The sequence below is a fragment of the Orbilia oligospora genome (genome assembly GCF_000225545.1).
Source record: "Orbilia oligospora ATCC 24927 unplaced genomic scaffold scaffold00210, whole genome shotgun sequence".
NCBI classification, from domain to species: Eukaryota; Fungi; Ascomycota; class Orbiliomycetes; order Orbiliales; family Orbiliaceae; genus Orbilia; species Orbilia oligospora.
This window is the reverse complement of record NW_011645767.1, coordinates 384,530-410,729: the sequence shown is the minus strand read 5'-3', so window position 1 is coordinate 410,729 and position 26,200 is coordinate 384,530. Positions and strand designations below refer to the sequence as shown.

The 26,200-nt window shown below is 45.0% G+C and overlaps 9 protein-coding genes across 9 annotated transcripts; 6 read left to right on the top strand and 3 right to left on the bottom strand.

Moving 5' to 3' along the window:
• Window positions 1-174: 174 nt before the first annotated feature.
• AOL_s00210g111 (uncharacterized protein) lies at window positions 175-2,174 on the top strand (the record flags this gene model as incomplete). The annotated part of the gene is made up of 2 exons (XM_011128913.1): window positions 175-2,082; window positions 2,145-2,174. 2 exons carry the CDS (start codon window positions 175-177, stop codon window positions 2,172-2,174), a joined length of 1,938 nt encoding a protein of 645 aa, XP_011127215.1.
• Window positions 2,175-3,862: 1,688 nt separating this feature from the next.
• On the top strand, window positions 3,863-6,504 carry AOL_s00210g110 (uncharacterized protein; the record flags this gene model as incomplete). Its single annotated transcript, XM_011128912.1, has 3 exons — window positions 3,863-4,409; window positions 4,557-5,040; window positions 5,127-6,504. The coding sequence occupies 3 exons, from the start codon at window positions 3,863-3,865 to the stop codon at window positions 6,502-6,504; spliced, it is 2,409 nt and encodes an 802-aa protein (XP_011127214.1).
• A 1,849-nt stretch (window positions 6,505-8,353) lies between these two features.
• AOL_s00210g109 (uncharacterized protein) lies at window positions 8,354-9,595 on the bottom strand (the record flags this gene model as incomplete). Its single annotated transcript, XM_011128911.1, has 1 exon — window positions 8,354-9,595. One exon carries the CDS (start codon window positions 9,593-9,595, stop codon window positions 8,354-8,356), a length of 1,242 nt encoding a protein of 413 aa, XP_011127213.1.
• A 1,243-nt stretch (window positions 9,596-10,838) lies between these two features.
• On the top strand, window positions 10,839-11,162 carry AOL_s00210g108 (uncharacterized protein; the record flags this gene model as incomplete). The annotated part of the gene is made up of 2 exons (XM_011128910.1): window positions 10,839-11,008; window positions 11,120-11,162. The coding sequence occupies 2 exons, from the start codon at window positions 10,839-10,841 to the stop codon at window positions 11,160-11,162; spliced, it is 213 nt and encodes a 70-aa protein (XP_011127212.1).
• Window positions 11,163-12,949: 1,787 nt separating this feature from the next.
• AOL_s00210g107 (uncharacterized protein) lies at window positions 12,950-14,023 on the top strand (the record flags this gene model as incomplete). Its single annotated transcript, XM_011128909.1, has 1 exon — window positions 12,950-14,023. The coding sequence occupies one exon, from the start codon at window positions 12,950-12,952 to the stop codon at window positions 14,021-14,023; it is 1,074 nt and encodes a 357-aa protein (XP_011127211.1).
• A 1,183-nt stretch (window positions 14,024-15,206) lies between these two features.
• On the top strand, window positions 15,207-15,764 carry AOL_s00210g106 (uncharacterized protein; the record flags this gene model as incomplete). The annotated part of the gene is made up of 3 exons (XM_011128908.1): window positions 15,207-15,244; window positions 15,323-15,471; window positions 15,574-15,764. The coding sequence occupies 3 exons, from the start codon at window positions 15,207-15,209 to the stop codon at window positions 15,762-15,764; spliced, it is 378 nt and encodes a 125-aa protein (XP_011127210.1).
• A 187-nt stretch (window positions 15,765-15,951) lies between these two features.
• On the bottom strand, window positions 15,952-17,145 carry AOL_s00210g105 (uncharacterized protein; the record flags this gene model as incomplete). The annotated part of the gene is made up of 1 exon (XM_011128907.1): window positions 15,952-17,145. The coding sequence occupies one exon, from the start codon at window positions 17,143-17,145 to the stop codon at window positions 15,952-15,954; it is 1,194 nt and encodes a 397-aa protein (XP_011127209.1).
• A 3,523-nt stretch (window positions 17,146-20,668) lies between these two features.
• Window positions 20,669-20,961, top strand: AOL_s00210g104 (uncharacterized protein; the record flags this gene model as incomplete). The annotated part of the gene is made up of 2 exons (XM_011128906.1): window positions 20,669-20,701; window positions 20,764-20,961. The coding sequence occupies 2 exons, from the start codon at window positions 20,669-20,671 to the stop codon at window positions 20,959-20,961; spliced, it is 231 nt and encodes a 76-aa protein (XP_011127208.1).
• Window positions 20,962-23,164: 2,203 nt separating this feature from the next.
• Window positions 23,165-24,046, bottom strand: AOL_s00210g103 (uncharacterized protein; the record flags this gene model as incomplete). The annotated part of the gene is made up of 1 exon (XM_011128905.1): window positions 23,165-24,046. The coding sequence occupies one exon, from the start codon at window positions 24,044-24,046 to the stop codon at window positions 23,165-23,167; it is 882 nt and encodes a 293-aa protein (XP_011127207.1).
• Between the last annotated feature and the right edge of the window lie 2,154 nt (window positions 24,047-26,200).

The window sequence follows — 26,200 nt, the reverse complement described above, 5'->3', positions numbered from 1 at the left end:
GAGTACAAGTACCTCGTGATTGACTGTTATCCATCATGTCTAACACGTCGAAGAAGTATCGTTATTATTATCATAATACTATTCTTCTCTCTATAGCATCGTAGCCATCCTTTCTTTCCATTCTCTTTCTTTTTTTTTTGTTTAAAAAAAATTAAATAAAAAAATAAAAAAAAGATGGCTACACCACCGTTCACATCCTCGCCAGCCCTGGCTACGCGTGGACAACTCCGACAACACTCTGCAGTTCCTCCCTCTTCACCACCAATCCCATTCCTCTCCAGGAAAAGATCTCTCAAGAGAACGGCATCGGCGTCTTCGTCGATAGACCCTGATTCTCCTTCAGATAGGCCGTCGAAAAGACGGGCTCTTCGATCTTTGAGAAGAACAAATAGTGTCTCTGGATCCGAACTCGCCGGCAACGAAAATGCTCGACTGACACCATTCCCTGCTACTCCACCTCGCATTCTCAAAAGAACGCCTTCTCTTCTTCCTGCCATCGATTTCCAGGCTTCGCCTCCTCGTCAGGTCCGACCAGCGAAATCCGAACAGGTTTCTGATCAGGAACCAGTTGTTGTTGCTCCCGAAGAAAAAGCTAACCATTATCCTACTCCGGTTCCGACTTCTGAAATTGGTATCCCGACATCTCCTGCCCCTAAGGTTGCTGCTCCTGTATCCTCCCGACAAGGCTTGAACAGAACCAATTCTGCTTTTTCTGAACTTCGTGCTCCTCTGGTCTCCGTCCCGACCGTAACACTTCCAAAGAACTGCCAACCAGTTACCTTTGGTCGTTCCGTCAACAAATGTACTTACCTTATGTCTAAGTCACATACCGTATCCCGTGTGCACTTCAAGGTCACCTACCTCGGCTTCGCTCTTCGAAAGTCGGTCGAAGTCCATTGTGTTGGATACAATGGAGGTAGGGTTCACTGCCGTGGTGACACTTGGGAACTCCGTTATGGGGATATCTTCTGGTCGGAATCCGGCGACGATATTATGGTCGAGACCGACAACACTCGTGTCGTCATCCGTTGGCCTTCTGACGACCTCCAGGCCACCTCCCCTGTTTCTCCTGTCATCAAACCCGTTGTTATTCCCTCGAGTACCTTCCCTTACCCTGCCGAGTATGACCTCTCCATAGAAACCAAGGCTAGAAATGGCCGACCGTTTCCGACCGAGGGAGTCGAATTCTTTGGGAAGTTCACCCACGAGCCTGTTCCCAAGATAAACATCCCCAAACCCAGAAATGGGTCTATCGATATCAATGCTCTTACTGAACCCGCTCCTCTTCGATTGTCCCGCGAACCCTGGAATAACAATCCGGACTCTCCTTGCCCACAACCGAAGAGACAACGCTTGATGCCGGTTTCGCCTCTACCCTTCGCGACCTTATCGACATCCCAATCCAACTTCACATTATATGAGGATGAGGATGATGAGGACGATGATATCGTTTTTGCCCCGATATCACCCGTTAAGGATGAAGAAGAAGAAGACTATGGCTTTGTTCTTCGTGAATCCGAGAAACCGGAGGCTCTCAACACAGAGGTCGAACTCGACGATGATGAAGAGGATGAAGAGGAAGAAGAGGAAGAAGGAGTGAATGACAACGAAGAGGAGGACGCCAATTACGACGATGAGGATTCCGAAAACGTCAATGAGTCCGCTGCTCATACCACTCCGACCAAGCATACCGCCAAATCGCAGAAACTTGCTTATAAACTAAAGCACAAACTCGACGAATCTGTTTCTCAGGACCCGCTCACCCCGAAGTCCAAAATCTCCCTCATGAAGCATCTTTCCAACCAGATTGCATTCTCGCGACTTGCTTCCACTCCTCTATCTAACCTTATCAAATCTCTCCCCCCTGGTGTTCGGGAAAAGGTTTCTGTTGAATTTGTCCAGGCCCTCTTGACCAGTGTCCCGTGCATCGGAGAGATTAAGCGTGAGGGAAAGGATGCGAGCGGAAAGCTATTGGAGCCCGAGTATTACTATATCGCAGACATGGACTTTGATTTGGACCGCAAGTCGATCGTCTGTTCCCTTAACAAACCGAGTTTGAGGTCTTGCAGGAAAACTCATAAGGTGAATACTCCCTCTATCATTTCTCTGTCCATACCAACAAGCTGACCTCACCCTCTCCGTAGCAATACTTTTGGAAGAAGCCGAAGGTTTAAATTCTTGACCGGCTTGACTCTCCGACAATCGATCGATGGGATGCGACTTCATGGATGGTGGTCTATGTTTTGTCCTTTGGCTGGTTGGATGGATGGATGGATGGATGAACTCTTTTTCGCTTTTGGTTTTGCTCTTTAACTTTCCCCTCAGCCCAACCCAACCCAACCCCCTTTTCACCGACCTATCTTCTTTACCTTGGTGAACCCCCCCCTTGGTCTCTTTCATCATCGACTTATGCCCTGACTCGTTATGCCCCGCTTTTATACCCCATGATTTGGTTTCTCCCAAACCTATTTGAACCTTTTTGCCCTTAAATGCATCTGCATCTCTGAACACTATGATTCCCCCACCCCCTATATTTATTCTTCATGCTTTCCTCACTGACGCTCGTCATGCCGTATGTCGCTTGTAATACCGTTTTTTCTTCAAATCAAAAATGGTGTAAATATTGAGAATGGTTATTTCTTATACTCTTATCTTCACATTCTTGAAGTTTTCTTTTTTCCCTTGTCGATACCGTAATTTTTTCGGTGGTTGGGTGGATATTTTTGAAATTTCGAGTTCCGTCGAAGCCCGCCAAGTTGTTGTTGGTTACCCCGTCACACGAAAAACATTACCCCTCCAAACAAAAGGCTGGGAAGACGTGACTTTTTATACCCTCCGTGACAAACTTTTCACGAAGTCACATGAGACGCAGAGTTTACCTCCAAGGCTTCTTGGCGAGGACAAGGGTGTTTCCGGAGATGGATTAGTGGAACGATGTTTCATGGGACCCCTTATCCTTGGCTCTAAACATGTGACGCAAGGGCAAAAGTGTGGGCCCACGCGCAAACTGTCATGCATCGCAGCCGGGCGCTTGACAGGCACAAGAGCAAGCTTACGGGATTTGGTAATGGAGATATTTCTTTTTCTTTTTCTGCTCAAATGCTGGATTAGATCGGATCCTTAAGTAATGGTATATAATACGGGGTAGTTTTGAGGTGACGTTCTAAATATCCATGATTCCTTGCCTGATGTTAGTGTTACTAGTGTTAGGACTATATCGGATGGCATATCTGAGGTTTCCGTTATCGTCGCATCCGTTGCTTGTTCGGGTAGTTTGGACATGGATCTAGCCTATAACGGCATTTTACTACCACATCTTCCGGCACTGGTGGCGCTATATATAGCCTCCAACTTCACTTCATCTGAAGGCACAGAAGCCAATCCGGGGATCTATCGTGGGATATCTTGTTCAAAGGCAGTAAACCTTGCCGGATATATAAGAAGCATTTGTTTCTCTGCTGAGTGTGTGGTGATCGGCTTATAAAGTCTCATCCGTGGGTCTGAGGTTGGCGGGTCGCTACAACCAACACTCTCATCACCACCTCCATCGATAATCATCACCTCAATCATCGCCATCAACCAACCAACCACCCTTTTTGCGCAGCCACCTGCTAGAATTCGGTATAGTCCTACTTTTATCATCACCTAGTGACGCCTACTGCGATTCTTGTCGCTGATATAAAACCTTTTGTTTCGCTGTAGTTGATACTCTCCCATCCTTTGCCGATTAAGAGCTGCTCACCGTTCCATCATACAATTCCTAAGCGGTCTACACCACCCCACCGCCGAACTTCCGGCGCCAATTTAACGTTTCTCCCTGGTAGTTTCTACCAACAATCTTTCCGTTTATTGAACCATAGTCATGGATTCCAAGATGGACGTCGTCACTACTCCGGTTAAGAACCTTAAGCGTGCCCGTTCTCCATCGGAGGAGGAAGACGATGGGCAAGCACGAGATAGCACCTCCAACAACACCATCGACAACACCACAACCACCACCAATACAACCAAGGCCTTTGGTGCTAAACAAGTCTCCTCGGCATCTTCACCGCTTGATCTTGGATTGCCGGACTTCCTCGTCTCGCCGTTTTCGTCTGCGAAACGTCTTTCATTGGGACATAATTCGGATGATACCCGTCGAATCACTCGCCATGCTGCTGCAGCTAACGACCCGTCTCGCAAGGATCCATTTGAAGTTTTACCAGATAATGTGGTTCGCATGATTATCTTCTTGTTGCCACATAAGAGCATCGTCAAGCTTCGAAGGGTTAGCAAGTTCTGGAAGGGCAACGTGGAGTATGTTATTACTCAGGCTGTTGTTGAGAAGGCGTATGGAGGAAGAGAAGCGACGGAGAAGTTGAAGAGGGAAGGGAAGCTAGGATGGCCAGAATTTGCCTTCAGAAAAAATGGTAAGTGCTTGTGGTTCTCTTTGATTTGTCCCCTCGGCCTCGGCCATTAGCCTCTCTCCCTTTTTTTTTGTTAGTCAGCTGTGTGCCCGCCCTTTTTTTATCTATTGGATGGTTATGCCGAAGCGTGATTGCTGACTGTCCATATAGCCTTCCTTGAAAACGCTCGTACCGCCGGCGCCCCTACCTCTGTCAAAAAATTTACAAATGCTCAACTGTGGGAGCTTGTCGGCGACAGACTCGTCTGGATCGATGACAGCACTAACCTCAACGTCCAGCATCTCAGTGCTTGGGATGTCAACGAACGTAAAGATTCTCTTGTCGCACTCGCCGGAAACCCTAGGGCCTTCTCGAAGAACAAGTTCCTCCACAGCGTCATCGCAGATGAACAGCGAAAGGCATCTGCTGAGCGACCGAAACGCTCCACCAAGAAAGAAAAGGCCCCGGAGGCAATCATTATCCGTTGGTCATTACGCGATACTCTCAAAAACCGTCGTACTAAGATCAAGGTCAACTTCTTGGTTCCGTATGGATCGACTCATATTATTCTCGATTATTTCCAATGCGATGAAACTGGGGCTGTTCATGATCGCTGGAACCATAGGTTCCTCCCTCAAACTACTAGTCGTAATAAGTATGCTTGTTCCCCCAATATTATACATCTCATTGCCTCGGTGAAGCACCGAGACGGAAGCTTCAGCGCTAATTTGAATTTCGTAGGCTCGCCTGCATCAATATCATCACCGGATATGCCGATTGGAACATCAACTTAGAGGACTTTCGCCTCGCTTTTCCACCATCCCATGGTCTCTACCTTCGTCCACGCTACCAATACGGCTCGCCATCTTACTTGATCCATAAGGACAAAGCCTACTCCTTCACAAGCCCCGACCGCCGTCACCCCTTCGTTCCCCACAATACCGGGGAACATAGGGTTTTTCTCACAGTCCGTGACTGCAAAACCGGGGCCACCATCGAGCATAAAGAGATGAAAGAGATTGGAGATGAGTTGGTCAACCACCAGTATCCACAACCGGAACATACCATCATTAGTCCGGACGGGAGATTGATTGTTCTCAACCTCCACCGCAATCTCTGGATCTGTAACGCGCAAACTCGAACCTTTGTCGAAAAAGTCGAATTGCCTTGGCTACAGTATAGTATTGTGGGTTCACGGTTTGATCTCGAGTTTAACGAAGACGGAAGCCGCCTCTATTTAACGGAAGAATGCAATGGCGCTGATTTCAACGTTATCGAGCTCGATTCGAACGACAAGTTCAAGCCTGTTTTTATCAAAAGCTACCACGTCCCAACTAAGAACAACTTTGTTAGTCGCACAAGCTTCAACCACAAGTTGCAGACGCAGGTCTTGACCACCCGCAACCCATCCCAACCGATGTCAGGAGAATGGAGACCGGAGATCGTCAGGTTTATCAGCATGGATGAGTTGATGGAAGATATCCCCAAGGACCTCTGGGCTGCGGAATGGAAGTTGCAACTTGCCAACCCTAATGAGAAATGGAGTTGGGCTGGTCCTGGCTCGTCGCCACTTATACCTCAACTCCCACACCCAGGGATGAGCCATGCGAGTGCTATTCTCGCCCAAATAAGTCAGTTAAACGGAGGTAACGGTACCTCAATAGCCACTCAGATTAGTGTTGCGATTGGGTTTAACGCGGGTATTTTAGGTAACCCTCTCAACGCCGAAGACGGTACTGGAGTCACCCCGCGTGGCAAGATGTTCCTTGAAACTCCACGACAAGATTATGTTTTATCCACCAAAGCTGCGATCACGCTTCCACCACTTGCGAAACTCCAACCAAACGCCATCCAAGAGCCTGCTGAGGAATCAAGCTCCCAAGCTGAATGGCGAATGGGAGGTGTTTACTATACCGGCCCCGCTACACCAAAAAAGAGAGGTAGGAAGACTCCTAAGAAGTCGGCGGCTAAGGTAGATGAAAGTAAGATTCACGAGCGTCGTGAATGGTGGATTGGAGGACGTATGTCTCCGTTTAAGTTGAAGAATGGGGAGAGGTTTATCGTCTTCGATCAGGATGATACCGTCTACTGCTGTGACTTTGGGCCGGTTGGGTGGTAGGCCTGTCGTACAGCCTTTTACTCCTTCCCTCCTCTTTCTTTGTTTTGTTCATTATGGAGGCGTTATGTGGCTGGTTTTTATCCAATGTTCCTTTTTCGTGTTCCTTAATCCTTTCTTTCTTCTTCTTCTTTCTTTGTCTTCCCGTTCTGGTTTTCTGGTGGATGCTTCGCTGTTTACTGGTTGGTTCCTTTTTCTGCTGAGATATATGGGTTTATGATGGGATCCTTTTCATCGTTCTCTCTGCCCTTCTATCAATGCTTCGCAGTAGGCATGATATGGTGGTGATGACTGATCGACGAAGCTATACTCGTCCTGCGACTTTTTTTCTCCAGGCTCACGATGTTTTTAGCCTCAACTCCATCCCCCATATTTTTCCTCTCTTTTTTCTGTTTTCTCCCTCAGCTTGTATGAACTTGTTATTCATATCACTCCGTACTTTACCTCGTTTTCATGATTCCGTTTTTCGCGATTGATACAAATGATATACCCTACCTGGGTGGTGTTCTTGGGGCCTCCTTTTTCTTCTTCTTCCTCCTCTTCTTCTTCTATGTATTCTCACTACTTTGTTTCTTATTGTTTTTGTTTTTCTCTCTCTCTTTTTTTTTTCTTTTCTGTCTTTTTGTTTCATGTGAATTATTGGGATGATGGGTGGCCACGTGGATGTTTATAGTGGAACTTTTTTCTTATTCTGTTTATGGGAATTTAGGTGTTTTTTTTATATTATGGCGTTTAACTTTTTATGGAGGGGGGTTTTTTTTCCCTTCTATATTTTGTGGTTGAGATGATGGTGATGGTGATGGTGATGCATGTGGTATGATATGAGAAGGGGGCTCGAGGAGGGTTGTATGTAGATGTTGTGGAAGAGAGGAGTTGGGGGGGGTGTATATTGATTTGTGATTATGCATATATGATGATGATGATGGTGGTGATGGTGATTCGTGATACTTCTATGGGGTTTTTAAATAGTCGGGTTTTACCTATATCAGCTAGTAGTACTTAGAAATGGGTTTAATAATAGTGGACTAGTCTCGTTCCCAGATCATGATAACCAATTCTATTAGGCCGGAAACCGAACGAGGGGGGAAATGTAGCGTCTTCTTCTTCTTCTAGATTCTTCTTCTTCTTCCTTCCCTCATTTTTTTATATATTGTTGTCCGAAAAGGGAAACTAGTGTCCAATTTGGAATTCCTTGGCACAGAACCAGTGGTGGAAGGCCAGGCCAGCCCACCAAAATCCGGTGTAGACTGGGGGTGTCGCACGATATTGATTGTACGCGTTAACTCTCTCCCTTCTGCTTTCGAAATTTCTTACGAAAGCAGTCGGGCATAGAAAAGGTAATCAAAATGTATTGTAGGTGGTAGTATAGGTAGGGTCCTAAATCAGATATTTAACAAGTGTAAGAAGTAATTAATAGAACCAGTACTTGTACCTTGCAACGTACTTGGCTATGAGTGAAGCAAAGGAAGTATACACAGGCGCTTATTGCTAGCAAAGCTGGAATATGAACAGGGTCTGTAAAAAATTAAGAGGTAGAGCGGTATTAAATCAAAAGTAAGTTCCCAAATACCTTTTCCTAGATACCCAATAAGAAAAAAAGGGGGAAAGAAAGCCGCTCATGAACCACACACGCTAAAAAGCAAGCTCAAAAAATAGCATTATCCTCACGGGCATTATATTCCTTCATATCCCTCAAATACTCATATCTTTCCATATCATCCTCCAAAGTCCAGCCGTAAAACTTGCTCATTAAAAGAAGGTTCTTCTCTTCATCAGGCTGTCTCTGTGAATCCATCCTTGTGCCCCGAACAACATCAATGACATTTCGAATCCTGTTGATTCCGCAGGCACGCTATGCCCGCTTTGCTGTCGAAGCTTCAAGTTCTTGCTTAATCGTCTTATCGTTGGGCAAGTAAACCGACGCGACGGCAAGTAGCTTGTATGCTTCCGTTCTCCTGTTCAGGGCTTTATATGCCATTGCAGTTCTGAAATAAATCTTTCCCATTTCACCGGATGCGATAAATCCGGATAATGCTTCCATAGCTGCGTCTAATGCTCCATTATCTTCGTCGAGTCCGATGCTGGCTCTCATTAACCTGATAGTTCTCATACCAGTCAAGAGAGCCATGTCGTAGTCTTGTAGTTTTAAGTATGCGAGGATTGTGTTGGCGACTAATCGTACTCTTAATAAGATCCGGGCTTGTCCAGCGTGCTGATCTTTAAATGGGCCAGGAGTGCGGATTATTTTGTCGAAGAACGGGTCGCCGTAGACTCTTCGATTTCTGGCGTTGATGACGATGTGAATTGCGTGGAAGGCTTTGTTGTAGAGTTTAATTGCTTCGGTGTATTTTCCAGCCATCAAAGCTTCGTTTCCGAGATCCTTCAGTTCTGTACCTCTTTCCAGACATGTTTCGGGCGAGTCTAGGGGTGTTTCCATTTCTGTTTTTAATGCTTTTCGAACTGATGGGTAGACGGTTATGTTGCCGTTGATGTGGAATTCGCGAAGGTCTTTGATTTGTCCGAATGGTTGTAGGAGTTGCGATTGCTTTTGTTTCGATACGTGAGGTTCTCCGGGAATTGGAAATGGTGATGAAGAGATATAAGGATCCTGAAGGCCGATGTTGAGTATCAAGTGAGAATTAAGATAAGGCATCGTCACCGAACTATAAAACCAAGACCGACAGAAACGATCATGATCCCCTGTTTCCAATAAAATAATAAATGAAAACATAGCCTGCGGATCCTCCATTGCTTCGGGAGAAGGGTAGACAGCATTTATCTGAACTGATAGAGTATGTAATCTAAACCTTTCTACCCGGAACGTATCATCCAAGATATCGACTTGGCCGTCCAAGGCGACATGGTACTTTGCTTGATGCCAGGGAGTGGAGATTTTAACGAAGGTGTTAAGTTGGTGGAATATCTTGCGAGATTCGAGGTAGATTTGACGGTTGATACGGAATATAACGAGAGATTGAAAGAATTCGTAGGTGTATGAGCCGTCTTCGAGGGGTTCGCGGTTGTTGTAGGGGGAGAGGAGGTAGGTGTATATTTGGTTGCGAAGCTCGGCTGGGATGCTTAAGAGGGTCGGCATTTTGAGGGAGGGTTGGAAGAGGGCCGGAAGCGGACGGTATGTAGGAGAATGGAGTCGCTAGGATAGTGAGAACCGATCGCCGTATTCTGAATGATGGTGATGGTGTGAATGTGGTGATTGCGATGAGGTTATGTGGGGGTGGATGGGGTGGTGGAAGGTTGAGGAGGAGGAGAAGCCGCAGCCGTCCGATGTGTTGAGCTGATGTCGGATTTAACGGAGAATGTCATGGTGTTACCAACACATTTGTCTGTTGTTTTTTGGAGACGCCACACAGCTTAGCCACAAATCTCATAACTTCGAATTCGAACTCGAGGCTTCGACATTTTGGGGGCTATACGGTGTGCCAACCTGGAATGCTAGCGTCTGGCCTCGAAATTAATTAATGCCAACTGGAAATTTGCTATCAATCAAAGATCATACATCCTTAGCACTTTACACCAGTACGGTGGTGGCGACGAGGCAAGTACGGTAGTACAAAATGCAAAGTTTGAGACTGATTAGAACAGACAATGCTTGAATTATTACCCGGAGTCCACACGTTATCCTCAGCAGGATAGCCCTCAGAAATCTTGCAAATAATGTTCCCAGTGCGCTCCCTGATCCTGCAAGTTCTGTCTTTGAATTACCTGACTAACAGCCCTGAACGCAAACGACGTGTGCCGTTTGTGCAGATGCAAGAGAGACTTGGCACCTGGTACTTGTACACCCCTGTATTTTTGAGTTAACGAAAGATGAAATCGGCCAATCAGAAGAGGATTATGGGTTGGCTGAAGGGGGAAGTTTGACGACGAGGCAGGGTCGCTTGGTTTTCTTTGTTCGATAGACATTACATAGGCACATGGTGGATGGCAACTGGTGTGGATCGCGTCTACAGTACGAGACCAAGGAGCGCTCGAGCTAGATGCTTGATTTCTGGGTTTATAAAAAGGTCGTCGGGGTCCCTTCAAAGTGGACCCTTCTTCCCATGTTAAGCCAGTATCTTCGGACATCAGCATTCTCTCATACACTAAACATTCACAAACCAGCCCTTTTTGCCCAGCTATAACATTTTCCTTCTTACCTTCTGAATCGCATAAACTTCCTGCCGCACGTCTCGTGCCCAAATTAAAAAATATCCCGCGGAGTCGCAAATCGAATTCGCCAATCCTAGCTCTTCAATTTCATCGTGCAACATACAACAAGCTCGCTAGCTGCAGCTCATATCCATATACCATAGCCAAGGCATTTTAGCCTCAATTTCACAATGGAAAACGAAATACCACATGCACAGCGCACGAGGAAGAGAGCTCCACGATGTAAAGAACTTGATAATCCACTTATTCGAAAAGAGATTGAATTTCGCTACGGTATCGAGGGCCGGAAACTCGATGACGTAGTCGAAGAAATTAACAAAGCCTACGGCCTGAACGCAACGTAAGTCTAAACTATCTAGCACTGGGAACGAGACCAATCTGGCTCTAGTCGGTACCGGAAAGCAAAATCGAGTAACTGACTTTCGCTTAATGTAAAAATAGAATAATACAGTACCGAGGACGTCTGCAAAAATGGGGGTGCAGACAACGTTTAAATCATAAAGAATACCAAAGGGTCCATGAAATTGTTACAACTCGGAGCGCCATGGATAAAGAATCCAAGGTTTTCTTGAATAGCTCCGAACTCATAGTCCTACCTGAAAAGCGGCTCCAGCGGTGGGCAGCAAGGAACATTACATTTACAGACCAGATAATGTCAAAAGGTAAACCCACAAAAACTTTTGCTGGTTGGCGGACCTCTATACGTACTTGAGGCTAATACATACATTCACGATATATAGCGAAAAATCCCACGCCATGCCTATATAATCAGGCCTCACCTATGGCGCTAGATAGACACGAACCTTACGGGCTAGTTCGAACCCCATCGCCAAATTCCAAGAGCTGGTCTTTACCAATCATCAAAAAAACTGTCGCCATTTATTATCCCCACATACCTATAGGACAACTCTATGGCTATCTTCAGCAAATTTTGCCTAGGAATCTTTGGTATCCGGAAGATACAGGCTCTGCGCTTAGCGCGCAACAATCCCTCCCACACCTTCCGCTTCTGGGAAACATCATTTACCAGATATCGAATCGGTTGGTTTACAGGCATAGAGATTTATATCCACTCCTAGATCAAGTTGATAAACATGGTTTCAGACCGCAACTCCGGAAACTACTATCAATTAAATCGCCGTCAATTTTAGCAACATGCTCTGCCCTCCTTGATTCCCTTTATTTTCGGAGGGATGACGAGATGTTAAATAGTATTTTCTCCAACCATCCTCAACTCAGGAGAAGCCTATATCATTACTTAAAAAAGTTTATGTCAAAGATGAATGATGTTCCTCAGTTTGCAGGGGGCAGACTGTTGAAGGACATTTTGGACGGAATCTCGAATCTTGACCTCTGCCCCGAGTCGGCCAAGGAGGTATACACTCTTTTAGCCGCTTGCAAACGCAACTCAGACGACCTAGGGGTTTTCCAGCGATTATGGGACCCGAAGAAAATAGGATTGCAGGAGTTAGAACGTTATTGGAGCAGATATATAAGTGTCGAAGAGCAAATATTATATTCGAGAAACTTGAGTCAACTTAAATCCCTTCTGGAATGTGGATTTACATCCTTCATATTCAACATCTTGTTTCAAGCGATTGTACTAGGCGATCAGAACTCGATGCGAGTTTTGTGTGAGCAAGTTGGTATAAAATATCGGACAGATGTTTTCTATGATTCAGCAGATCAAAATAATGTTTGGGAAGTGCTGGATAAAGATGCTTTTTACGGCATTCTCTCGGAGTGCATGGCTGAGATCTCGGGTTCCGGTTGGGGAAGACGAACGGATCGAAAAATTAAAGGACCTGAGATTAGCCTGTACATCTGTGTACTGATGTATGCAGCGTGCATAGAGCCTCAGATCACAAAATACGTTGTTGAAATAATACAGTGGAAACATTCTGTTTCAGCGGTTGATGCGGCTCGGATGGCGATCAACGCACTACCAATTAAATCTGGATTCACACTGGCTTCCCCCTACAAATATTGGAATATTTTCCCAGCTAGTGCCTTAAAACACACGGCAACCAACAGACTGTCAGTCCTGGAGACCTTGCTTTGTTTTGGGTTTGATCCGAATGAAACTAGTTTTTGGCGAATCTCTTTATGGGAAGAAATCATAACGACTTGGCTACGACAGGAAACGATTCTACTATTCAAGCTTTTTCTTGATTCAGGAGCTGATGTCAATGTACAATTAGGGCCTCTTGAAATCTCTCAGCTAATAATCTCCGAATTATCCTTTCGCTTTGGAAGTATTGATTGCTTTGGCTCCCACGAAATGTACACACCTATTAAAATAGCTTTCGGGCTTGAAGCTAGTTCTATGTTTTGCTTGTTACTAGAAAGACATACCCCTCTTCACCAATCATACGATTGGCTCACCTCAGGGGATTACGGTGGCGTCCACCCAGAGTTCATCCGGGCAGTCCAAGAACGAGACCACGCTGCTATCGAAGATCTTTGGGATCAACGAACCCTCAAATTAGCCATTGTTAAGGCGATAAAAAACCGCAATTTTGATGCCGCAAGGAATATTATATTCACATATCCTCGCGAGTTCCGGCTAAGCTCTCTGTTTCGAGCTGTAGCAGACCTCTATGTTTTCGACTACGATTTAAGCTTCTGTATCAATCTTAGTGATTTCGTCAGCTCGCTTTTTGAGGAGAGCTTGAAATTCATTTTCGGACCCGGTACCCAGGCATCGGACGGACATGATGCTGCTTCAAAATCGAATATGCCGGATGATAATTGGATGCGAGGCTATTCAGCACTATTACAGCACGCTATCTCTCGCGTGGGGGTGAAGGCTCTAGAGCTCTTCCTTAGCCACTACCCTGTAGTTGCAAAACTTAGCAACACAACTTTATACAGCAACAGCCCTTACCGACTACATGAACACAAAATCTTTTTGGTTCACCATGCAGCGGAATACAGTCTGGACTGTTTGAAATATCTCATATCGCAGGGGGCTTGTATCGATGAAGCCGAAATCCGGCATGGTGCTAGCTATTCTACAGCCTTTCATAGCGCAATCACAAAAGGGTGTGTCGAAACTGTGGCCTACATCCTCAGCCAAGGAGCGAATGTCTATGCCCCTTGTGGGTCTGAATCATCTGCCATCAAATATGCAATAGCTAGACAACGCATAGATTCGTTGGCACTTATTTTAGAAGCTGTGCCAAACTCTTATCCCCTAGCTTTAGAGTTAGCAGAAAGGCGAGAATATAAAAACACATATATCGCAGAATATGTTCGTACTTGGAAACCAGCGAATCTCGGGACTGATATGGGAGGGGAAATTGTTGATTTCACCAGTGGGGGTCTAGTTTTGGGCGCAGCGATTGGTTATTAGTCGCTCGGAGGTTTTGTAGTTTACTGCTTTTCTTGTATACTTTTTTTAATAGTAATTGGTTGGTCTTGATCGAGAATACAAGTTTAAAACTATACTATAGGACGGATTTCTTATATCTCATTTAGAGCGTCATTCGGAACGATTAGTAGCAGATTGATAAAGCGTGCGAGGGTCATGGCAGAATCCACGATAGAAAAGTTGCAAATCAAAGTTCGTAATACTTTTGCGGTATCGATGGCATTTATACTTGAATGTGGTCTCGTTTATACTTGAATGTGAATACTTTAATTGTAACATAACTCTCAACTTAGTCTGCAAAAGTACTATATTACAAAAAGGTATCCACAGTATAGCCACCTTGTCGACATGTCTCGTACCCAGCGCTACAGCCCCACTCAGAAAGATTATAGGGTAGATAGTCACCGAAAATATCTTCAATGATGAAGAATGCAACGGTAGTAGAGTACAAGTAATTTAAACTAGGATCGGAAGTTAATAGGCTTATGTTTAAAGGGCTAACTTAAGATCAAAAAACGGTTGTATTCGTAGGGATTCCTATCTTTGAACCATTTCAATTGATCAATCAGAGCCGGTTTTAGAATTAGAACGTCGCAGTCTCACTTCTACCCAGAAGCACGAAAGGTTCGTAAATGGCTCGAAATTTTGCACCTTGTAGCTAGATTTCGAATGAAAGAGATGACTGTATTAATAATGATAATTTTCATCTTAAATTTAATGTAATATCAGTAAATAAGAATTCTTGAGAGCCTTAAGAATCGGATTCGAATGTGTATGGTTTGGCAAGTAAGGCGCGCATTAATTCTGAGTGGTGCTCTGAGAGAAATGCATAAAATTCGCAAGGTATCGATGAATCTGTGAAACGGGCTGGGCGCTTAGATGTATATATTGATGGTAAAGGATCTGGCATCCATGTACAAGACTACACGTCAGCCTCGCCGAAATTCCGGCACAGTTCGCGACTGCGGTCGCATTGGGAATTTATAAAGCCTCGGAAAATCATCAACCATAACGCCATTCCGTGTTTCTTTGTTCGACCTAAAAGCTTCCCCACCACTCACCTTGCAGCAGAGCTTCACCTCACCAACTTGCAACAGTTAGAGAACCATATATATATATCGTCTAGTTCCCCACTCCCAAACAACCAACTTGCGGAAAGAAAGCTATGGAGTACATGAAACATCAATTCCAGTCTGCAGCGAGGTAAGCTAAGTCTTTTTGCTTCGAGAATAGTCGAAAGTGTTGTTTGAGTTTTGATTGACGTTTTACGATATCAACTAGGATGGTTACACCAGTGGCGTCTTATTTCCCCGACGGTATCCGCGGTACTGCAGAAGTTGCTGCATATACTGTGGCCCCAGTAGTCGGATATTTTGTAGTCCCGTTCGCCTTAGGCGCAGTTGGCTTTAGTGCTATCGGCCCTGTCGCTGGTAAGTTCCCCCTGCCCTTTTCACACCATTTTTGAATATCTGAATGCTTAGGCTTGAAATGCATATGCGAATATATGCTGATACTTGAGTTTACGACCATAGGTAGCTACGCTGCTGCTTGGCAATCATCTATTGGGGTCGTCCAGGCAGGTTCGACATTTGCAGCTCTCCAAAGTGCTGCGATGACGGGGGGTGTATCTGTCGCTGGCGGGGCCATAGGGGCAGTCGCACCTATTGCGAAAGCTGGGCAAACCCTCTGGTCATGGGGCAGGAATGCTACACGTTATAGCTAAGGGTTTTAGATGGAATTGGGAATTCTAGGGATAGTATACAACAGAGATCTACGGCGTTTGGAAAGTCGTTTATCATCATCGATTCTAGCTGTTAACAGGCTGACGCAGCAGTATATTCCTTGATTCGTATTTATGTACAAGGTCTTTTCATATATATAAAAATTCAACGGATAAATTCAATTCGAGGTTAACCGGAAGCTCCTGCAGTACAAGTAACTCCCAATGATGATGGCGTGTTAGCACAATAAACCGTATTCGCTCCACTAGGTGTGGTGACTCCCCAGTTCACAATTTGAATATCACATGTCCCCGCAGGGCTGCAGTTAATATTCGCAGTTGGCACATATTTTCCGTTCGTTTTCCCCGTAAAGTTCTTAACCTTGATCTGGCTAAGTGAGACGATTCCAGGGTTAGATGCACAGTATGTGGCATCCTCGTTATAACAGCTTTGAACTTGGAATCCGTATTCACATCCAGTAACCGTGATACCGTCCCAAGTAACATTTGTGACGGCGGAGCTACCGTATCCGCCTGGGTATGTCTTTATACCTGCAGCCTTGGTAGATCCGATCATGGTACAGTTCTTGAATAGAACGTGTTTAACCTCCTCTAGACCTGACTTTCCGAGGGAGCCGATGGATAGGCCGTGGGAACCATTGCAAACCACATTTTCGGCGTGGAAGTATTCAACGCCACCCTTGGGGACAACGCAGTCGTCGGTATTGGTGACTTCGACGTTCTTGACGACGGTGTAGCTGGTACGAACGACGGCGAACCCATCGGTGTTCTTTGGGAGATTTGTGGATTTGGAGATAGCGCTCAGTTTGAGGTTGTGGAAGTTGATATTTGTAGTATCTTTGACGGAATTGAAGACGCTTGGCGGGTTTTTATACCAAAATCCATAAACCTCAACGTTCTTACTATTGGTGATTTCCATCATACTCGGTCGAGAAAATGTCTTATCCGTTGCAAATCTATCATAAGAGTTTTGTCCATTTCCATCGATAACACCCTTCCCGGTCAAAGATCGGATTTTAATCCCAGTAATCTTGCTGACTTGTAAGAAAGCACGCTTGCCGTTCCAGATATTGGTATCACCATTAGCTTTCAGAGTACCCTCGATTTGAAAATCGCAGTTGGCGCATCCGGTGAAGTTGACGGAATCCTTTAGGTAGTATGTGACGCCCTCGGGGATAACAATCGTTCCTCCATTACCGCAGGTTGTAAATGCGGATGTAATCGCTGGGGAGTCGTTACCAGAACTCGCACCTGAAGCTGGAGTGCAAACGGCTCGACGGGCGACTCTATCTGGAACGATATCAATTGGTGAAGGGGCGGCGGACGTTAAAGCACAAAGTGCAAGGCCGATTAATAGCTTCATTGTAACTATTCGTGAAGAGAAATATAAGAGGTATTGTCGTCGTTATACGTTAACATAGCAAACTGTGAGACTGGATCTGAACCTCCTTGGGACTTCGTTTATGAGTTATATACATCTTGATAGTCCCGAAGGTGAAATATTTCTCCATGATCCATGGAATGACCCTGATATCCGCCCGCTTCCAATGTAGAATTGGAGCCGACGTTGAACCAGAGTTTCAGTTGTCGAGACATGGGAAGGCGGGCCTTGGTTCCCAAGTGGGTACTAAACGGGTAATATGGCGTAAACGTTCGAATATGGGGTTCAATGACCTCAAAGAAAAACGTAAATGTTATCCAGAATAGTAGACGTTCTTGGAACGAAAAACTCCAATCTGTCATAGACAAAACGAAAAATTTAATACGTCTTTGATTGGAGGAACTTTCAACTCCAGAATACTCACCGGATCTAACAAAATCTGGACCTGGAAAAACATTAAAACTTGATCCGTGGACAATAAACCCCATATCGCGTTGGAGAAAGTTGGAATATGGGGCACCCGCATTTTATCCCCGTCGAATCCCAGCCGTTTCGGCTAAATCGATCGCAGCGAGAGACCAGCTAAATCGAAGGTTTCTTGTGCAAAAAGCTTGATGAGTTCCAAACCGGCTAAATTGAGGAATCGATGAAAGATCATTCAAACCATGGTAAGAATTTTCAACCGAAGGAAGAGCTTTCCTGGGTCAGATAATAACTAGCCCTCGTCCGAATTTTCTGGACGATGCCCGGAAAGTTATGCCTAAAGTCTGTTCTCTTGATACCGATTTTGTAGACCCCGCATTGTCGACTGATTTCGCAGCCGGGTCGTTAATTTCAAGGTTGGTAGACGATCGTATGATCAAATGCATGAACAAACGAATAGATTCAGTTCCTCCAACATATCTGTTCTTACATAGGAAAATATTTTATCCGCCGATTAAGACGATAAGGGATGGTTTTTATCGGAGTTGACCAGGTTTTCTCTTAGGCCTAGGGTCTCCTGTGTTCCAGGGTCGTTGCGAAATGTGACATCGCATGCGCATGCGCTGGGCTGCCGACGCTGTATAAGCACCGCGGGTTGAATTTGCAAACTGGTGGTCTAGTTCCTCGACGTTACCGAGCACACCAAAGCGAAATGTGAACTCGCACCCATCTTGCCTCCAGACCAGGCCAGGCCAGGCCATGGTACCGGCGTATTGGTCAAGTGCAATTTACTGCCTATGGACTTGAAATGCTTCAGCCCCGCGAAATCGGTCAGTTCTGAGGGAAAAAATTAGTCAGACCATGGTCCATAAAAGCAAGTAATTTAATTTCACAACTGCCAGCTATAGTGGCAGAAGAGCCAAGTTGCAAGTCGAATTGAAAGGTCCTCGCTGGTGAATCTCATTTAGGTCTAAAGCTTCCATCTGTTGTTACACAGACTTTGACTCTGCACATCTGTCCAGCTGTTGATCAGCGAAATTTTGGCTTAGCTAGCCTAGTCAGGCCGGAAAGGAATGAGAAAAAACTTTGCACATCGAGCTCCACCAGACTAGCAAAAACTATCTTCGAACACATAAAAACCACAACCTTTGATGATAACCAGGATCATGATTTTAATCAATATGAATCAATATCGCGATTGCACCATGCGCACGCGTACCCATCATATGTGCCATGTGAGCAGGCTGGCGAGTTAGTCCCAAAAAAAAACAATGTGCATCTGCTAAAAACGCAGGCCAACGCAGGCCAACGCAAGCTGGGAACGAGACCAACGCAAGCTAATTTTACTAAGCTAAGTGAGAGAAAAAAAGAATCAGCGCGAGATTGTGTTAACTTGATAAAGGGTCATGGATCAACCTTCTTGAGGGAAGTACTAAGACACAAATTCCTGAATCGGTTGACTGCGGTTCCGTGTAGGCGCTGTGTTAAAAGGACCAGTGTTCTATGGAGAGGTAATACACCCCGAGCTAATCTTTGCTGCGACGTCGACCTTGATGTTTCAGGGGATCCCATTTGAGAAACGGCTTGCGGCTGTTCCGAATCGTACTAGCTAACTAGATATCTTCATATGGCCAACAGAAAATGTGGGCAGGTGGACAGCCTCTTACGAAAGGATGATGATGAAGACTGGGTTTGCACAGGATTCATTCCACTACCGAAAGCCACATTGTCATTGGCTCATTTCGTTCTTCGTTCCGACCTAGCGAGGCGCAGACAGTTTGTTGAACTTGGACTCTCGATTGTTCGAATCTGGATGAAATTTGCAGTCGGGTGCTGTCCCGGCCGGAACCTTCTCTGGGACTAAGACGAAATAAAGCATAGCATGGTAGCAGAATCCTGCAGAATTAGATGGCTTGTGGCCCAAACGACCACTAGACTGTCAACGAAAACCTCTATGGCGTAGCCTGTCGTTCTTGATGTCTCGGACTTCTCTCAACTAAGGTGAGGCTTGAACGGGACAAACGGTGCGCTGGATCACGGAGAAAACTGTCTTTGATTTTTACCCACCTCCCGAAGAGGCAATTTCGATATCATACTATGCTTAATTTTGCTCGTAGGATAGACATTTGACTTCACCCATCGATATCTCGTGGCTGTATGATGATATCAGGAACTATCCTAACTAAATCGGGTTGTCTTCAACCCCGCGATGGAAAGAATCCTTATCGTAAATGAAGGCTTTTAGACGAAGCCTCTTGTTAGTTCCGAGACATACAGTCCAAGAATCCTCCATCTAGAACCTAGATTGAATACTAAGTAGATATAAAGAACTTCGAGGGGCTCCTGAAAGATGATGTTCTCACCGGCTGTTTCACATCCTGTGTTCTAATTGGACAATTCCAGTCTTCGCTATGACCTGAGTGCACATAGTATGCCATATGTCCGGCAGGAAGCGACCCTCTCAACTGTTCCCCAGGGCTCTCCCACTGGGAAAGTCCCTGCAAGTAGGCAGAATTATAATGTCCTGATTGGCTTCTTCCATTTTTCGTTAACTGATCCGGTCTAGCCTCCCTCCCGGTGGGTGATTTTCTTTTTTAGCGACAGTTCGACCCGCAGCGCAGTGATATTATCTTCAAATCTCCAGGCTTTAGCCTTCAGATCGATGTTTGGGCACAATATTTACTGTTAGGATAGCGGGTATAAGTAAACCCTCCGGGACGAGGTCTTTGATATTTTTCAGAAGCATTCATTCCCTAGCTCCCTCACACAGTAGTTCACTACAATTCTGATTATATATTCTCCTTGTCGGCCATCTGAATTTGGCTTGACCTTCTCAGTAGCGATAGTCTTCTCTCTAAAGCTGTCCTCTGAAGATTTCCATACACCTATCGGTCCTTCCTCTTCGAAGCTTCCTCTGTCACAATCCTCTTTTCATCCTACCAATCCAGTTTAGATATTCTTCAAAAAAAGGATCATATCTATTACTGTTACGACGCTATCGTCCTAAAGGTCTTCTCGTTACAAAGCTTAGGCTAGTTTCGTTAACAAACAACGACATATTATAACGTTATAATCATTCACCATGCCTCAAAACAGCTCCAGTGCCCCTGCTCAGGTAATCCAGGCCTAATCCACACGTCAAGTTTGTCGCAAACCTAACTAACTGTTTCCTGTCAGGTCCCCCACAGCGAACGACCAAATGTTAACGTTACTGAAGACCTCGATTATAGCAAACGCACCTACGTCTCCTCCCCAAACAGCACTGATCACTGGACCCCCTTTGGTGCTGGTGCCTCACAACGCCGAAACAATAACGACGTACTCGCTCGCGTAGACGAGCTTGGACTCTCTAAGGGTGCTCCGGGCAAGATCTAAAATATACTCATATATGTGCGCTGGCTTGTCCATAAGTCGCTATTATATTGAGGTATGCCTTTCTCTCGAGGGCATACAGCGCACTTTACTTTCGCATTCATTCTCCTGGTCTGTCAGTGCATCCTGAGCTCAAAAAAAACACCCCAGAAAAAAAAACCTGGCTTGTTCTCGCATGCGTTGCGAAGCACAGGTTGCGTACAGTCCGGGGCGGGAATGGCTCGGTGTCTCCTTGTCGGTTATTGTTGGGCGGTCGTCACTTTCCATTTCATATCATCATCTTTAGGGTCTTAATGCTTCATATTGCTCGGAATCGGAGGAGTACAAAATTATTGGTCATATTTTCAGAGATTCCCCACCGCTGCTACTGGTCTATTTATTTTTTTTCTTTTCATTTTCTTTGTACCTTTCATTTCATTTTTTTTTTTTATCCTATAAAATTATTAGACCCTATCTTACGGGGCACCAAAAACACAGGTGGTGATCTACCTACGAAACCTTTCATTCTCGTTTTGTTTTTCATTTTTGTTTATCATCATGTCGGTATCAGTCAACCGTGGTTTCACGGTATTGGAGTTATTTCTTGCTCCGCAGTCTTAATCCTATTTTAATAGTTTTCCTTAATAAATTCTTTCACATCGCTCTTTTCATTTAGAATCGATTAAACCACTATAATGTAGAAATCTCCTACATCTGATACATGTGTAAGGGTGTATTCTGATCCAATCGTTCTTGAACGAAGCCAGGGCGGCCTTAGTACAGAAAAGCAACCGAATTTTACTGCTTGATTAGGCGGCGACATGGGTATCCTAAAAAAAATTGGACACTGCGTTAAGCCCCCACGCAGGCATGTTACAAAGCTGCAAAGTGCATTGGCTCTCACGACAATTGATGGAGTCGAGGTCAATAGAATGGCGACACTAGTCGTAATTTTTTTAGGAAGCTACTAGCTACAGACACTTACATACAGAAATGTCATCTTTGTCCTTTTGGAGTTCGATCGAGGCCCCAAAGGAAAATAGATACTTAATATAATCCTAACTAAGGCTACACTGAAGTTGCGTTGCCGAAACCCTTTGCAAGGTCAGGTAGAGTCGACACTGGCGGTTGTGGGGTGCCGACAAGAAGCACGACGAACTAGTGCCCGACCGCAAGTTCGTTCATTCCTGAGGAGACCAGATTTTAGGTATAACTTGACGTGGGCAGGTTTGGAAGATGGGGTTTTTCCCAAAGCAGTTGCAGGTGTCGCCTGCAGTCGGGTTTAATTGCTGCCGCGTATGCAGACATGCTGCACACAATTTTTATTATTAGGATTTTTTAGGGGATGTCGTCAAACCTCCCCTGTGCATTCCTTAGGTACTTGCCTGAGTTTTATTGTCAGGATTGAAAAAATTCGAAAAGGCCGTTCAACAGCTGGCGACCCGATTGTTTACCCAAAGATGATTTCAAACTCACCTACCAGCCACTCATCGTATTGGAACCGGAGCTCTAGTGCTCCCTTACTGATTAGGCAGCTTTGCAAACTAGTTCGGTGAAAGGGGGAGGTTTCTGGGCGGTAAGATTAGGATGGAACGTGGGGAAGAAGTTCCGGTGATCGAATTTGGTTTCGATTTGCGAGGCTCAAGGCTTGTGCCTACGGTTTTACATCACGACGATCGGTTACACAGCTCTTGTATCACAATGTTGACGTTGTCTGGAGGCTCTCTCCTTACCCAGGTAGCCCAGGTATGCTAAATTGTTGACTCCCCTACGCCAAGTCGATTGCAAGGTAGTCCATGCATACTAAGCTGTCGCCGTCAGCTATGAGAACAATATTATCTCAAGTTTTCATAAAGAAGAACTATATTCGATTAATATGAATCTAAAGTTTGTGCTTGTAAATTTACCAAAATGAAATAAAAAAACGTATAAACAAACGCCATAACGCTCTCGCTAGAAAATGCGGCAAGTGCAAAAACAATTAAACACCGAATGTATGCTAATTAACATCGACAAGATGAATAATGAGTAAAAACCATCGAGAATCTGGAACAATTCCTCGTAGTGAGACGTCCATTGGGTAAACGCCGATCATACAACTCCATTAGATGCCGCGCGTACGCACCCGCTTGCTTTAAACAAATAACATCAAGCTATGGGTCCCCCTCGAATCGATGTGTATCTGTAATATATTATAATGAAAGAAAGAAACGCTGAATTTTTTGATTCATTCATCGTCATCATCGTCATCATCGTCATCAAAGTCGAAATCTTCATCCATCTCGAACGGCGCAAGCATTCTGCTTTCGTCGACAATGTCGTCGTCATCGATGACCTCCAAATCATCGAAATCCAATTCGAGTTCGAGTTCCTCTAGTCCCGTGGTGCCACATAAAACCTTCTTCTTTTCTTCCTCGATGCATTTTTCCAATCGATCTAGCTTTTCACCAACCACTCCCTCTGCGCAGAGATAGCCGAGTCTATAGTTGACATCCTCAAGAATAACCCTTTCTGTCACTGTCAACATGTCGACTGAGAATGCGCCGTCGAAGACTTGTGTTGCAAAGTGAATGTTGTGTGGCGGTCTGTCGTTCAAGAACTTGGTTGCTATTAAAAGGGTAGTAGCAATTGTCAATTCTCCAAAGCTACCGTCGTGAACTGCTGCCATGAAGGATGAAGCTCGGCGGATCCTGGGGATTGTTGGGTGTTGTAGAAGAGTATGACAGAACTTCGAAGAAAGGGCGTCGAGAATACAACCAGCCATGGAAATGGTGTAAGGAGTAAAGAGGTGCTGACCCCTGTAGAGAATTTGGGGGATGATGGTCGAAGACCTCGGCGCCTTACATGAAGGCGGCAGCAAAGTGATTAGGAAATTGGCAGAGGCCGTAATATTTGGTGTTTGCCAGCTGGTTGTTTGTGCTGTCTTCTTCGTAGTGACCTTTCTATCACTTTCCAGACCCCAAGAATCCGCCTCAATTGAATCTGGCGGGGTGGGGAATGCAGAAAGGGGCTTAAGGAGAGACGACCAGTTTGCCGCATGGGTGGATGGGGAAGGAGATAGCGACTCGGGAGAGTCTGGTAGGCAAGTTACTGTCATTTTCGCAGACATTGTGGGATGTTGAGTAAACGAAGTAGTGAAGTTGAAACCGATCACCGTACGATATACTGGCGAGAGCAGGTCGGGTGGGGCTGTCGAGGGGATGCCAGTGTTCTCATGGGTTGTTGACTAGGAAATATATATAACCTTGAACCGGAGATCATATATACAAGCCAAGTTTGGAGTTATGGAACTTGAAAAAATATGTAGATCTAAGAAGGGATGAAGAAGTGTGGGATTATATATTCAGAGCAAGTAGCAATCGAATAACCGAGCCCACTCGACCGAGAAAGCAATCCAACAAAACTACGACGATATGGTAGAAACGAAACTTTAGAGTTCTAGAACTTGAACGCAAAAGCGATTCAAGCGAACAACGGAAACTTCCCTCGAACGGATCTTTTAACCAAACGAGTGAATTTAAAAACTTCTTCGACCGAATTAAGCTATGTTGAGCCCTTCTTTTGTCAAAAAGTTTTTTTTAGGAGAATAGGGAAAAGAAAAATTCAACACTAGCTTTCAGTCCAGTTGTCAACCACGAGATTCTAGCCACGAGATTTGTTTGGTGTTCCTAAGAGCAATCCAACGATGCTAATTCTCTTCGGGTGTAGGGCTTGTCGGTAGTTTTTTGAACTCCTGAAAGAATATTGATCGGGTAAAAAGGGCTAACCAGGTGCGGTCTGATAGTATAAACGGTCCAACAATCGGTCAACCAGCGTCTGATCCTAAGGCTCCGGACGTTGGTCAGGTTCTAGAAGATCAAGGGGGTACGCTGAAAAGCTCTCGATCTTGTGTTCTTATGATCTATGACCTAAACTGGCACCAATCTTTCCCTAAATGCCTTTGCTGTTGGAAAAAGTCGAGATGATTCGGTGTATAAAACCCCCTCAAAGTGGTAAAAGCTCGGACGGTGAATCTTTATATAAGCTGGCAAGATTGGACAACTCTGTCGATGGTTATCCGCTTCCGTGAAGTTGGGTTTACAGAGAATTTGATGTTTTCGGAATCCGGAAGGGGCTCCTCTCTTGTTTAAAACCAAACACCGCAGATATGGAAGGTATGGAGGCTGATGTTGTCGTTGCTATGTGTTGGTGTTGTTTTTGTGGCTTTTTATTTGTCGGTCCAGGTTTCAGTGGCGTGACAGATTTGGGAAAATATGCTTCAGGGTGATGATGCCGGGAAGGGTGGAAAGAAAGAAAAAAAACAGAAGAGAAAAAAGTGTCGATATATATTATTAAAAAAATCGATTAGGTCCAAAAGGGCATTACAATTATTTAGTTAGGCATGAAAAGGGACGGAGGCAGGGCTGTTAAAAAGAAACTGCCTTGTCTTTCACATCGATCGAGGGTCAGGGCTGAGCGAGATTCTTCAGGAAGGAAGGAAAGGCCTGGTTAATATCTGAGGTGTGGGAGGATCGTGGGGAGTGTTAAATATAAATTAGGAGGCGAACGCCGGAGCACTAAGTGCCTTGTTATGTTTACAACCTGCGTGATTATTATCATGAGAATCACATTCAGGAGAGAGCATACGAAAAGAGAGAGTGCCCTAAGAAAGGAGAAGTTAGATTATTGTCCCCCTTGTCCTAGTCGCTGTCACCATGTAAGATGTTACTGTACTGCCATGGCCAGCCTTATCTTTCTTCCTTAAAGCACAATAATAACATAACAAAATAGTAACAATTAATAAGTTATTACCGGGAGGAAATAAGAGCAGCTTATTTTCGGATACTAATAATTCCATGTCACCGATTCACCGTGGCTAAAGAAACCCTTTGCGCTAATATTGTGCTTCAAACTATTCCCTAAGACGACTGGGTTGGGTTTCTTTTGCGCTGTCATTTCTCTTGCATCTCGCATGCAGGAGAGAGGCATCCTGCATTGTTGTACCGCATGAGCAGGGAACCTCATTGGGATGGGTACTTTAGTCTACGGACATACGTGTGCAATCCCTCCCCTAAAAATGTCGTGATCACCGTTAAACGGTCGTCGAACATGTACATATCTGCAAGGGGCGGAAGTGGCGATGAGTTCCTTTTGACGTTTTCGAATCTTCTTTTCGGATCGTATATCGTAAATGCGGTAAAGACGTAATTTCAAGAAGGGTTCACGGCACGACATTTCTCGGTCGGTACCATGAATTCATATGAATCCCACCCCCAAAGCCCCA